Genomic DNA, 15,269 nt, shown 5'->3' with positions numbered 1-15,269 from the left:
AGCAAATGTACGTATATTCTAATGATGAGCTGCCCACCTGCATGGCTGCATGGTTAGGCTAACCGCTAACCTGAAACATTATAATAAGTGCCATCTCTGCATGCCTAAAGTCTCGCCCCATTTGGTACATGTAGCTACTAGAGACGGGTGTGATAATTGGTGCATTTTTTCGTCCTGCACTTTTACCATGTAGTGTGCTGGGGTGCTGGTTAGCTACCCCGGGAACAATAAAATTATAAAAATAAAAAAACCTAAGTGGGCTGGGTGCGTAATTCTGACGTCAAACACGCATACATCCGGTGTTTACAGAGGGTGGAGGATCCGAGGGGAGGATCTATGGTTTACGGCACGGTCAAGGTGCAATAATAATAGTTGCTCACGGAGTACTGAACAGTATCAAAAGAGCAGTTAGAGCTCTTCATATTGGTGAGTATTGCAATAATTGTTTCGTATGGCCGGGATACGTTAGGGTTGCATGGCAATGAAAAAATCGACCACTTGTGGGTTAACTTGTAACTCAGGGGATGGAGTCTACCAATGGTCTAGTTTTAAACGGTACGTGGGTTCGGTAGAGACCAAATGTCTTTCGTTTGAGACATAGCTGTGCAGTGGTGTAAGGCCACATAAAATTATTTATTAGATTATCATCAACCTGACTTCCTGTTCTTAATGCGGCGGGCGGGTATTTATAATTTATTTAAAAAAATTTTTTTTACAAAATTAAATTTTTTTTGTCAGACTAATTAGTGTTTAATTTAATCCAAATACATTTTTATGAAGAATAACACATACAAGGTTCTATATAAAGACTGTTAACTTTTGTACCTTTTACTACTTGGACCACTGGGACCACCTGCAGATATTGCTCGTTTCCTCTTCAATACAGGAGGTCTTTTACTGGCTATGCACTGATTACAAATAGGATAACAGTCACAGAAATCCTTGGAAGAATCGATATCTTCACTACCGCAGTAGAAACACAAAGGCTCTGTCTTCTTGTTGGCGTAATAAGGAATCTCAATTGGAGATAAGCACGACAGAGTAAATATTTTGTGGAGAACTGAGGAATCGTCATGTTCGATATTTTGCAGGCCACTACCACATGAATATTGGATGTCTCCTAGTATTTTTTCAACTTCTTTCTTCTCTGCTGCGTTTAAAGCTTTCTTGCTATAGATCAATCTCCACTTGTCGCATTCGTGGCATTGAATGAGACGGTCAACGTTTTTGGAAAATTGTGCGGTTGGGGTAAACGGAATACCACTACTTGTTTTCCCTGGTTCTTTCAATGATGGTCTGTGCTCTTCAGTGGTTTCCCCCTTTCCATACAGCTGATCGAAATCCTTGTAGTGGTCACCATCAGGTATAGGATCTGGCAGGTGGTGGAGGTTGACAAATACCTCCATTGGCAGTCTCGGAGGCTTACATATGCATGATGGCCTGTTACATTTTTTCACACTAAACATATAATGACGCACCTTACAATGTTGCTTCAAAAAATCATGATATTTCTCTACTGAGCTCATCTTATCTTTCGTAGTTGTTTCTGGTGTAATGGTATTATCAACTGTTAGGATGTATTTCCACAATTCTTCAATCTCACTTTTAGAAGCTGCTTCAAATGTTTCAAATTTGTGATCTTTGAGGTGCAAATGAGTAAAAATATCCTGTAGTAGAATCTTGGTTGGAGTTACTGCATCTATCACCTCCTTGGCTAAACATGGAGTACTGAGTTCCAATTTGCGGATAGAAGCTAAGCTGTTGCAATTTTTTAACTGATCTTCACATGACTGTGTTTTCTGCCTCATTACCCCGACTGACTGGAGACCAATGTTTAAAATAGACATAATACGTTCAGCAGGATTTTTCCAACTGTGATGGGGGGGGGGGGGGGGGGGGGTGTACGGACAGTGCAAAGGAAATCCAAGTCAAGGGCCAGAAAGATACAGATCAGAGAAATTTGCACAGAGACATAAGTTAGTCTGTGATCAGGACCACCATCAGTATAAAGTAACAGCAGTGGGTGAGTGTTGTCAACAGCATTCAGTATACCTTTCAGTTCAGTCATGTGACGAATGGGTGATGATGGCTGGAAACAGTTTTCTTTGAGACCAACAAACACTTTTCCGGAATAAAAAGATTGCGTAATGCTCTCTGGAATAGAAATGAGGAAACTGACACTTGGTGTAAGTGAAAATTTTGTGAAATCATGATCTGCCACAACTAACTTCTTAGTCAAAGAAACAAGAACCTGTTTGCCTCTTTCTGCCCCTGCCACAGGATAATCAGGTTCCCCAACTTTAACTGTATGTTTGTCGTCCATACTTACCATTGTACAATGACTTCGATAACAGACAGCAAATTCCCTCAGATACCGAAAGAGTGCAGAGGCGTAATGGGAATCAATATGAGCTTTTTCGGAATTGTCGTGCCTGTATCATGAATTTGATTGGTAGGCGACCTTTTTGGTGCTTAGCAAAACCACAATTTGGCCTTCTTGGACAAAATTGCAGACGAAGCCACTGGATACAGGGGATTGGAGTTCCTTCGGGGCAAGCTTTTGTTACTTGCTCATGGAAGTCACCAACACTCATTGCACTGGCCAGATGGATTATGACACTACCATCCGCCACAGCATCATGGCGGCGATCATCCACCGCTGTCTCAATTTGGCTGTCAATATGCTTCTGGCAGAACTCAAGAAATACTGAGAATTGTTCAGGTCAACCTTTATTGTTGATGCGTAGATCCCAAACTAGGTTAGGATCCTCATGTTCAATAAATTGAGCTATTCGTTGATCAACTTCTTTCTCTGCTAGATTAGTACTACCTGAGTAATCTCCTGTAAGCTGATGATAGATTTCCCTTAAGATGGCTGGTTTAATCATAGTTAATTTTCCGAACAAATTCACGCTTTGCTGCTTTTGAGTGATACACAGGGATTGATGATTTTAGCTCATCACGGATTTTTAAGCTTTTACTCAATATTTCACTTTCTGATTAATCATCGTCAACTTTCCAAAGAAAATGTAGATGATTTTTACAACCTGTATAGGTGTACTTGACACTTTTACAAGGAACAGATAATTGTTTGAGGTAATGATACCTTTTTTTAGCATCTGGTGGTGCATAATCATTAATAAAGACTGCTTTGAATTTCATACTCTCTTTCAAAACTTGGTGAAGATGGTGATATTGGCTGTTACAGCTTGTTGGAATGTCTGTGGCTACAAGTATGTTAATTTCATCAGTATCACTGGCAATTTCTTTTGTTGACTGATGTGCTTTTGTGTGAGTGTTCAGATATGAAGAATACTTTCGAAGGTTATCTGCAAGACGAAGTAACATCTCTCGAACTGATTTCCAGCGGTTGAGTTTCATGTAAGATGATGCCGTCAAATTGAATAGAGCCGTAGAGTGGGTCAGGAGGCTGTCTGCTTTCATTGAATCAACAGTAGTCATTCTGTGCTTATGTTTTTCTGGCTCCTTATAGCCCTGAAATTGCTCTAATTGTGTTGGAATTCCTAATGATCGATCTCTCAAGGTCTTGGCATTTCCATCTATATACCATAGAGCATCACCAAGCGTATTGACAAACATCTGACCAACTCTCTTAGCTGATTCCACTTCCCACCCCAGTTCATTCTTGGCAAGCCAGTCAATAATATCATTCTTCAATTTGAACTTGGCATTGGTATTGTTCCACTTGTCTGGGAGGACAGTTCTGTTTCTTGCTCCTTGCATAAGTATTGTAAACACATTCGGTAAAACAGATACTGGAAACGAAGGCGATAAATCTTCTTGAGCGCGAACATTGTATTCAATATAATTGCTGAGAGTAGACACTGCTTCCCCCACTGAAACATCTAAGGAAATGCGCACAAATTCTGTTACTCTCTTATCGCGGCCGATTTCACACTCAATCGATGCAGTCGAAAATGTGTCAGAAAGCGGAAAGGAATTATCGATCTTTCCAGCAGAAAAATCATTGAACAAATCCAGCAAAGTACCTTGTTCTGCCACCTGACAGCCAAACCATCTTTTTAAAACACGGCTGCCAGATCTTATAAGCACAACAACCAACACCATTGAACAAAAAAAATATTTATGCACATGAGCAACACGTGAGATTTACCGCTTAAAAATAATTTATTTGTCTCACAAAACTTGGTGCGGGCGGTGATGAGAATCTAATCATTAAATTTATGTGGCCTAACTAGAACCAGACTGATGCCAGGGCCTAGTGCAATCAGTTGCGTGGCTAACCGGAAGGTGATGGGGTGACACACCCCCCGGAGAACACTTAATGTCATGATTGTACAAAAAGGCTAATGACCCAATGATGGGCTATCCAACATACAGTGTAGTATTAGCTAACTTAAATCATATCCAAGTAGCTGCTTTATACAAATCACTATCTATGTAAGTATAATGTAACCACCGCAGATTGAGCTTCATCTCACTGTCACGTGTCTCAACTGTACTCCAACATATTCGTCTATGATCAAGTAGAACTATACATCACTGGCAGTATAGAATTGCTTATTATAATACGTTATAACTATTTACATTAGACATTCCTGGCCACACTGATTTCGTCCACTGAATTTAGTGAATTACTACTCCATAATTCCAGTTTGACTCCTTATCTCTATTTTTAAGTAATCCCCTCTACTTTAATATATAACAGACCAACTCTCTCAACAATTCATCGCCTCGTAGTGCAGTTTGTCACTGTTATCTCAAGTCTCAATTGCAGAAGGTCAACCACCTTGTTTAAATGCACTATCACATGAGTAAGCTAGTCTAAAAATAGAACAATAATATATTTGTTACTTGTCATATTTTCATTACTTGTTATCTCAAGCATGGACGATCCTTTTGTTAACTGTTGTATCACACTAAATGGAGTGAGTGGAAGTGTTGAAGACAATAACACTGAAGAAGCTGGCCATCTAGCACGACTGTTTCCTTGTGCTAGGACACGTGCTCAACATTGTTTACATGGTCTAAACGCCACAGCCTAATTTATGCATGTGAATTTTAATTCAAGGGGTGTGGAAGTTTGTGCCTCAATCAAATATTGACCAATGGTCCACTATTGCTCACTAAGAGATACTCTATAGTATAAACCTAAGTCCAGTAAGACTTCTTCAAAGTTTTGTTCGAAGTTTTGATACATCGCCCACAGTCTGTGACAATTGGCAAGCCTATCTTGGCATCGCGGTATACAAAATGTCTGTTTTCAATATAATAATTTGCTGACACCCGGACCTAGGCCCGGGTAGGCCCGGGTTTAGTTATGCCACTGTAGCCGTGTCATAAATTTTGATTGATTTTGGCTCATATTCATAAAAATGGGCAGGAACATCTAGAATGTTGTCCAGTGCTTTTTGGGTTATTGGGTGAGGTGTTCTACAAAATACACTTGCTTAAAAGGTAATCCGCCACTCTGCTTCAATTTTCGCTAAAACGGTACTTGGCCGGTCTGCAATAAAAAACCCCCCACTGAAACTCATGTAATGAAGTCCCCACGGTTGGTTTACAAACTCCCATGCACTTTTTTGGACTTCATTAAGTGGAGTTTTATGGTGTTCACGTGCCAACGCAAGCTGATGCACTCGCGCACGCTATGACTTAGAAACTCGCAACATCCATTTCCCCAAGAACATGCATCTGATTTCAATAGTATAATGACCGCCATGTATTGTACCATTCATGGAAGCATTGAAATGTGCTAAACAGCATCGTTGATTCTGCCCCCATTTTTATTAAGGGGTGGGTCCTGAATCGAAAGGTTTTATTTTCATATCAAGTAGTTTCCCTGAGCATTTGACTTTAGGGACATGCCCAGTAGTTGCCCCGAGCATTCGACTTTAGGGGATGTGAAAATAAGTAGCATTAACGTTAGGGTTAGGGTCAGGTTCAGCTTTGGTTTCTTCTTCACCTTTAGGTTATGTTCTTCTTACTTTACTGTATATAGTGAGACTATATACTACGTGAGTAACATTTATAAAGTAGAAAAGTAGGGGTAGTGGGTAGCTAGCAACGGTAGCACAGTGGTTAGCCTACTGCCTATACTTCCAGTAGTCCAGGGTTTGAGCCCAGGTTGAGTTTTGTGGTTTTTTGCTTTTTTTCTTACGTTTAGTGACCCTTTTTTGTCAAAGTTTTACTGTCGGTTCAATAGCGAGTCCGGCTTATTGAACTGACTTTCGGTTCAGTAACCACCAGTGTTGGGCAAGTTACTTTTTAAAAGTAACTAGTTGCATATTATATATTACCTGCAACTGAGCTATTTAGTTATAGTTACATATTACCCATAAAATAAAGTAACTATAATAATATTATATTACTTTGTGTCCACACCCTTAAGCTGTCACGTGTGAAACTACCACCTTATCACGTGACATGATTGCGTTGTTGGACAATGTGCAAATCTTGGTTATAAGTAAGAAGCTGGTGAATAAGTTTCATTCAGTAGGCTTCATTACTTCGTTGTGGTTAAACGTTACTCAGTGGATTACTAACGAGATTAGTAACTTCGTTACTTGTAGTAATAATATTATGTAATATTAGATTCATTACAGTAACTATATTACTTAGGTAACGTGTTACATTTGTAAGTAAAGTAACTTGAGTTATATTACCTGTATTTATAGTGTATTTCGTTATATTACTTAGTTACTACAAAAGTAATAATATTATGTAACGCGTTACATAAGTAACGTGTTACTCCCAACACTGGTAACCACTGCCTTTTATTAAAAATCCTGAAAAATCACAGAAAATTAAAATGCGCGCTATGGAAACAGCAAGGAGAATCACTGTATTATTACCCTATGGTTTTGATGTAGACTTGGGTAGGATTGATCATCCAGTAACTATAGAGGTTGATTTTTTCATTGCCAACCCTAGATACATGTAATAGTTGTAACACGAGCATGAGGGCTTTGCCTGAATGCCCCGTGTTACAGCTAATATGTAAGACTTATTAGGCTGATTGCCTGTACAGGGCAATCAATCACTCAAGCCAATACGAGTGCAGCAACTGGATGTATTATATATGCATACCTAAAATTTTCGATTATGGGTCAGCAGCTAGTACGTTCTGGTTACGTCTGGCTATGATGAATGGAATATCCTAAAGATATCACGGAAAATTTCGGTTATGCAAGTTTAATCTTTTAATCAGTGCTATTGAATTGTTTATGGAAAAAGTATGGAGTTTACTGAAGGCCTAGATAGGTAAGCTTGCTAGTTTACCTATCTATCTATCACAAAGCTACCTATTGGTAGTTTGTGATGGGGGCGTGTCCATATTTGAAAACATGTGGAAATGATCGGTGAATAAGCTATAGCACTATTTCTCATTTTAGCCCAACAGTTTTCAACTTTTAGGATGGTGAGGATAACAAAACGCTCTCCATCTGAGTGGTTTTCATAGCGAAATCCAAGTCATGCATCCTAATCACGTGAGTATTAATCGATCCCCACAATCGATTTCAGCGTCGACGTCTATATAATCAGTGCCAGGTTGTAGCCTAGTCTACATTTCGTATGTAGCCTGGCTAGCTGGGCTACATACAAAATGTAGGCCGGGTGGCTAGGTGTGAAAGTGTTACATACATGTATGTTATCATTCATAATTATAGCCAGTGTAGCTACCCGCACATGGACTTTTGTTTGGCAGCCTTAACATTTGTTGCTACAGTGGTTTATATCATCACATTTATAACATCAAATAGCTACGCTGAGGAAAGTCAATTATGCTGGAACAAAATGGGTGTGGCGCATAAATGATGTATTGTCCCTCCCACATTTAGTAAAGTAGAGGCATGTGCTAAACCCACTTTGTACTACATTTGTGAGTGTACTTATGCATATGGTGTAGCTACAGCAGCTAGTGTTTCACCACAGGTTCTGATTATCTCTACATTAAATACATTGGATTTCTTGGGTTTCTCTGTTACATGAACAAAAAAATTTTTTGCCATTGGTGAAAATACTGTGCAGTTGGCAATGAAAAAAAAAACTTAATTGTGACACGAAAAGGTATACTGTAAGAAGTAAAGCAAAAAAAGTGACACAATTGATATTCAAACCCAGATGTCAAGGTTTGGAGTACTACGCCCTACCACTGCACCACCTGTGCTTGCCAGCTACTCCTCTTGTTTTTGTACTATTTAAATGTTACAAATATAAAATACTATGTAGTCTAGCCCGTACCCTAGCCTAAGGCCATACCAAATTAATCATATGTTTTATGGATTGTTTGCCCTCTAGTATAGTATGTTCATTTTGAGCTGAATCCTGAAAAGCAGCTAATAATTAATTTTCTAAACAGAGTTAACATCAACCAACCAGATGATTATTGGTAACAGCAAAGGTGTCAACAACAGACACGTACGGTTTGACTCCATTACAAGTTCAGGAAAGGGACATTGTACTTATATGGCTTTCCATAGGAAATGTATTGTGAAAACTTTGATTGGCCGTAAATATTATATACATTTGAACAAAAAGATTATGAAATATTTTTAGCAGGTCAAGCAGTACTACAAATGAGCCAAATTTCAAGATCTTGTGTAATTGCATCCTTAAGTCATTAAATGTTATTGAGGATTCAGCTCAACGTGAACATACTATAGTGGCCTGGCAGGTTGAAAAATAAATAAAAATGTAAGCTGCAACTGACTGCTTTGTTAGAGTTTATATGACTGCTCTATTAGAGTATCTTGATCTTGACAGGTAAGTCATTCCAAAAAAAATGATGGAGCTCCATTTCCTTCCTACACCTGTTAATGCTTGCACAATATTAATGAGTCTATAGCCATATTAGCAATCTTTTAAAGAGATCACATGATTTACATTTACTTTTGAGTTGGAACATTTACCAGCCATATCCATGAAACATAAGATTAATTTGTCATTGCCTAATGGCTAAAAACCATGCCCTAATCCTATGTGTAGTTACATGTCATCCTAAGAGTGTTGTTCCTAATTCTAGGAGCGCCTTTCATAATCCTAAAAGTGATGTTCCCAATCCTAGGGGCGCTATTCCTAACTCTAGGGGTGCTGTTCCTAATTCTAGGGGTGTTATTCCTAATCCTAAGGTCACTGTTCCTAATCCTAGGGGCACCGTTCCTAATCCCACAACCATGTTTCTAAGGACGAACTCCTAATGTTTACGAAATAATTATTTGCACCATGACCGGTGACTGGTTAAATATGCACTTCGTATTAGATTCTCATCCAACTCTACTTGGGTGATCAATTTTACTCTACATCAGAACTGTAAGCTAATAAAATGGTGATTTCCCTGTAGCATGGGTATTAATTTTTCATGATATATATTTCAGGGTTTTGAATGAAATGGGTAGCAGTATCAGCAATGCTGTTTAGAATGCTTAGTTGTGTCTTAGACTGGCAGCACCTGCCTCTTCACAGAAAGAGGAAGGGTCTGGCCACTAGCATTACAGATTTGTAGCTATGGAACACAATTAAACAATGACACCACAATAATGGCAGCAAGAATGGCACATCTAACAATCATACAATAGAAATAGTTTAACAAATGGCTGCAAAGTAGTCTCGTGTTGCCAGACTGCTATCTCGCCTCCTCTTTTTCTTTGTGACATCATTGGTCATTAGGGTCTGGTGAATTACCCTTGAGAAGTTGCTTTTATACCTCATTGTCGACTACAAGCAGCTGTATCATAGTGCATATTCACTAAACTTCGTAACAAACACTTCTACATAGTATATTAACTTAAAAATAAAGTAGGAATCCAAGCAATAAAAAGTAGTGAAAATAGATGAATGATGGCATTACAACATAGCTTGGTGGGAAAATCCCTACATTGGCATGTTAAAACAATCATTTTGTTCAATGCCAAAGTAAGGATTTTCCCACCAAACTATGCTGTAACACCATCACTCATCTGTTGTTTCACTATTTTTTATTGCTTGGATCCCTCTTTTATTTTAAAAATAATATACTCATTTGTTTGGTTGTTTTTTTTTTGTTATAGCATACAGCTATACATGTGTGACTGTTCTATTAGGGTGACTGCTGTATTAGAGTATCTTGAGTAAGCCTTTCACCTACCAAGGGTTGTGTCACTATTTCATTGTGCTACCACTGTAAATACAACTAGGCCAATAATAACAGGGTGTGTCATCATGATGAATTGATGTGGTCTTGATGCATCAACCAAGATTGTGTCAATAGGCGTGGCATTGAAGCTATCGTGTAGTTACAGGTATCTACCGAGCGCAAATGCTTCAATAAGTGGTTTGTGGCATCTAAATATGCTAAAGTGTTGATAGGAAAACTTAATGCCTCGATATAGTTTCATTGCATGGAGAAGAAAGAAGACTAGGATAAAAGAAAAGGCAAGGGCACACACTCGTTGGAACCCCAAAAGGCACATTCCACTAGGGAGATTTTCATTGCGTAAGATGTGTTTCTAGGATGATTTATAAAGGTGGAATTTTAGGCAGCTTGCGTCACTTTTGGGGGATCCCTACTTAAACAGTACTACCATACTGTTTGATATTACAAGTATTTATGGTAACTCCAAAACAAAACGCAAAAATTTAGTGATTACCAACAATGCAATCTGATTGGTGTTACCTGTTTTCTGTAACACACTACAAATTTTGAATGCTAGAGTGAACAGACCTTTCCTCTTTTTTGCGAAGGTCGGGCGCTGCCAGACTAGTTGGTTCTATGAATGATAAACCACATGTTGATCATACCACAGGGGTTAATTAGGGGGGAGCACTAACAATTGAGTGCATAGTGCATCTAGATGGAAACCATATTCTTACAAGTTGGCAGTGTTCTAAACATGTTGCAGGTTAATGATAGCATGGCCGATTATGATTGTGATAATTACAAAGGCAAAAAAATGCTGTTCCAACTTTCAAGTGACAATATTATTGGTCTGAACATGAGAGTAATTGATAATCATATACTAAATGTGTTGTATTGCTATATAACTTTTGATATCATGACTGTTGGCTTCATGCATCAGATTGTATAAGCAGTTTGATGAGCCAATTATTGCTGTACACTACCTGATACCCATAGAGTGAATTCAGTTATCTCATGAGGTTAAATCCGATTCACACTTGATGGACAAACCAACTTATTGCATCAAATGGTCTTCACTTTGTGTTATGTGTCATTACCATATTGTTTTGTTGTATATTTTATTGGGCACACACAGTGATTGTACATACTACCAAGAGTCCATAATATATATACTGAGGAGAGTATCCTACTCTCATATACCCCTGTAGAAGGGCGTATCGTGAAGTTATGACGTAGCACTTCTGAGTTCACCTGTTCTTCTTTGTATAATTAATGATGTCATTAGTTGAACATGGTATTGATTGAACGCGTGCCTAACAACGTTGCTAGCAACCAAATTAACTCCAGCTCTAAGCGTTTCTCACCAAACTACAATCGTTCCTTCATGGGTTAAGACCGCTTCGTAGGCATTTCTTGCTAGGCCATTCGTGCATACGGCTATACTGAGTGTCGCGAGTGTGAAATGGTGCTAATGATTCTTGCACTTTTACGGCTGCCCGTACATCACAAACCTCAACATCTTGTTGTTACATCATAACTTCACGATACGCCCTTCTACAGGGGTATATGAGAGTAGGATACTCTCCTCAGTATATATATTATGAACTCTTGATACTACACACTGTCTTGTTTGTGTTTAAATTCTACCTGAAAGTTGTATGATACATGTATGGGTACCCAAGAATTTACTAGCCACAATTGTGATGTATCATTACAGGTTAAATCAGGAAATTACCATGGAAGATACAAAGCTGTTACAGTTGGATAACGTGACTTGCACTGAAAGGGTAATAGGGCAGGGAGCTTATGGTCGTGTACTTGAAGTCTCTACACTTTGTGCTGCTAAGGAAATACATCATGCACTAGTAAACTATTCCACTCCTGAAGGATTTACCACACTCAAGCAGAAATTTCTTCAAGAATGTGCTCAATGTATGGTGTTGTGTCATCCCAACATAGTCCATTTTCAAGGCATACACTATCCCACTAAAAAGGCTCAGTTACCATGGCTTGTGATGGAGAAGATGGACTATAGTTTGAACCAATATCTGGAGAGTCATGAACCAACTACAGTTTCGTTTCAGATCAAGATGTCTATACTACATGATGTTTCCCTTGGTTTACAATACCTCCATGCTCAAGATATCATACACCGAGATCTCTCCTCTAATAATGTTCTAGTAAACAAACAGTTGGTAGCTAAAATTGCTGATCTTGGTGTAGCTAAGGTAATTGATCCGAACCATGCTAAGTCAGCCACCCGAGCTCCAGGTACAGCTGTTTTTATGCCACCTGAAGCACTCTCAGTTAATCCACGTTATGGTAAACCAGTTGATGTGTTCTCCTTTGGGTGTGTAACAATACATGTGATGACACATGTATGGCCTATTCCTAAAGATGAAACGCATGTTGACGAAGCTACAGGAAAAAAGTCAGTACTTTCTGAAGTAGAGAGGCGAGACTTTTATCTAGCTAACATTCAAGAGCCTGTCCAATTAAAAGAGCTTATTTTTCAGTGCTTACAAGATTCTCCAAAACATCGACCATCTGTCAATGATATATGCAAGGTCTTAAAAGAGGTGCAGCCAGATTTGAAGATATCAAAAATACAGTCCATTTTACTAGATTATGAGCCACTGCTGGTGAGATAATATTATCAAGTACAATGCCTGTAGAATGATTACATATACATTTTCTGTATTTATCATTTCTCAACTATACATCGAATCAAATATTTGAGGTAATGTGTTATAAGGTGGTGACTGACAACTACTAGCACTGCCAGTAGACCAGTAGATGGTAAAAATAGACAGATTATTAACGGTATTCCGCTTACAGGGCTATTTATGCTTTTGGTGAGCATGCTAAAAGGAACAGCAGCAGTAAAATGTAAAAGCATTGCTATTATTAAAACTCCCTAAGTGTGACTGTATGAGATAGGTCAATCAAAATATGCATTTGGCAAGTTTTAAGTTGACAAATGCTCATTGACCGTCAGTGAATTTGTCAACTTAAAATCTTGCCAAATGCGTATTTCTTTAAATCACTGAATATCAATATTAATTTTGCTATCATATAGCATATATAGTTGTAGTGCTTATAGAAAAACCATTACCATCCTTGTAAAGAAGCTCTTAGACTACTACAATTGACAATAGATCATTAATTGTACACGCCTTTCATGCCATAGGTAAATAACACTGGTTATTGTCTGCTTTTATATAATCCTAGCAAAACCAATGCTGCAGGATTTCTGTAGGTTCTTACAAAAAAATGTTCTTGCAAGAAGGATATATTTGCAAAAAATCAACAAGTATGTAACAAGCATGTTTCGAGATACCTCAACAGAGTAGTCATGCATACAATATTTAATATAATATGCATTCAACAATAATACAAAAATTGATTTTAAAATAGTAAAGATATCACTTAAATTCTAGTTCTTCTGTTTATGTGTAGAAAAAAAACAAAAGCCAGACCCTAAGTGGACCACAGGTTGGCTTTGGTATACTCACATACAGATACAAAGGAAATGGTATCTAATCCAAAACAGCCAATCTGTAAAACAGGATACAGCCTTGCTAGTATGAAGAAGGTGTGATATCAAGGTGCAGTGATATTTAATTTGTACAAATTATGATACCACTGCAGCCATAAGTTATAAATTAATTAGCTGCCACCTTTGATATCTAGCACGGCTGCACTCTTTTTCAAAGCTTGAGTATTTTTATTAGATATCTTTGACTTCCCAAAGTTCTGTACTTCAACAGGTTCAACTGCAAGCACTTTAGGCAATATTTTCAATTATATTGTGATTACATAATTTTGTATTAGGAAAAGAAAGAGGAAATGATACGTGAGAATGAAAAGATGTTTCAATCAAACAAGACGCTTATCAAAGAACTTGATAAGCTTGACAATGAGCTTGCTGTTGCTAATGAAAGCATTGATTGTCTTCACCGAGAGGCAGAACAACAAGCTGACAAGTATCACAGAGACCTATGCAAGGCAGAAGAAGAAATGAAAATTATGGAAACTACGGTATGATCTTACTTATAACACAGCATTATCATATACATCATAACCTGAAATGTATATAGCAATCAGAATGATTTACCAATTTTGTGAACAAATTCTTGCTGTTCTAAACTTAATCAAATGAAGATGTGACCACTCTGTATACATCCACAGTGATAAACCCTAATGAAAGAACAAGAAGTCACAATTGTTAAGTACTGGCTGAATGCAGAGGAAATCCTGGGTGCCAGGCTGTGTGACTCCTCAGGTGCTTGCCTTGACTGCAAGTTGTCTGTGGATCAAGTTACCCCTAGTCTGGGATTTTTATGCATTCAGCATGGTTTTCAGGTTCAGGTTTCTGACTCCCTGTGCAATAAGCTAATTTGTTGCCTCCCTGCAGGTCCCTTGAGGGATAGTTGAACAATGATAATGATGCATAAATGTCTTCAATGTGGGAACTGCTAATGCTTTATTATGTATTTCTCTGGTTAAGGCTTTTCCTGGCTGGTCACAGTTCAAAATCTAGAGGCTAAACAATGTATCATATAGCCTTCATTCTATGCTACAATAACAAACTTTTGTATGGGGTATGCATGTTTCTTTTATGGTTCCAATGAATGCCTTCTTTCTATGCCTAGGTACCAGAAACTGGTAAAGCAAGATTAAGATATCCTAAGAGCACTCATCCTAATACAACAGTCGGGCAAATACAATAGTAGTAGTACAGTGGAACTTCAGTTATCCAAACTCCTTGGGACCAGAGATGGTCCATAAGTCTGAAAAAGTTCATATCTCTGAAACTGTATATAAATACCATTAAAAAATTGGTAAAAATATCAATATTATTTAACTACCCTAATAGAACAGTCACTACTCTTTAATAAAGCAGTCATATCTGTAGTTCGGTTAACCGAGAATCTTGATAACTGGGGTCTGGATAACTGAGGTTCTACTATATGTTTGATAAACCACTAAAATTACTTTCAAATTCAACCTATAGGGGTTTGGCCTAGGGGGTATAATTTTGTGGTATAATTTACATAATGGAATGCTAGAATTAAGACTGTGAATAATTCAAACATTGCTAATCTCACAATTGTTTTTTAAATTTATTGTATCAAATGAATAAAGATACATTGTTGTGACTATTTTA

General features: G+C 38.0%; 1 protein-coding gene and 1 pseudogene across 3 annotated transcripts in view; one reads left to right on the top strand and one right to left on the bottom strand.

Moving 5' to 3' along the window:
- The first annotated feature begins 293 nt into the window (after window positions 1-293).
- The window catches only part of LOC136265462 (tyrosine-protein kinase Abl-like), a 57,366-nt gene continuing 42,390 nt past the window's right edge, over window positions 294-15,269 (top strand). For all 3 annotated transcript variants that reach the window (XR_010705536.1, XM_066060335.1, XM_066060336.1), the window contains exons 1-3: window positions 294-426; window positions 11,817-12,741; window positions 13,934-14,140. Coding sequence is in view for 2 of the 3 variants with exons in the window: in XM_066060335.1 (XP_065916407.1) it covers window positions 11,836-12,741; window positions 13,934-14,140 (1,113 nt within the window). In the remaining variant the exon portion in view is untranslated. The remainder of the gene's footprint in view (window positions 427-11,816; window positions 12,742-13,933; window positions 14,141-15,269) is intronic.
- Window positions 813-2,441, bottom strand: LOC136267554 (uncharacterized; annotated as a pseudogene).

The sequence above is a fragment of the Dysidea avara genome, chromosome 9 (genome assembly GCF_963678975.1).
Source record: "Dysidea avara chromosome 9, odDysAvar1.4, whole genome shotgun sequence".
NCBI classification, from domain to species: domain Eukaryota; kingdom Metazoa; phylum Porifera; class Demospongiae; order Dictyoceratida; family Dysideidae; genus Dysidea; species Dysidea avara.
Note: the sequence above shows the minus strand (reverse complement) of the source record. Positions and strands in the feature narration are given on the sequence as shown.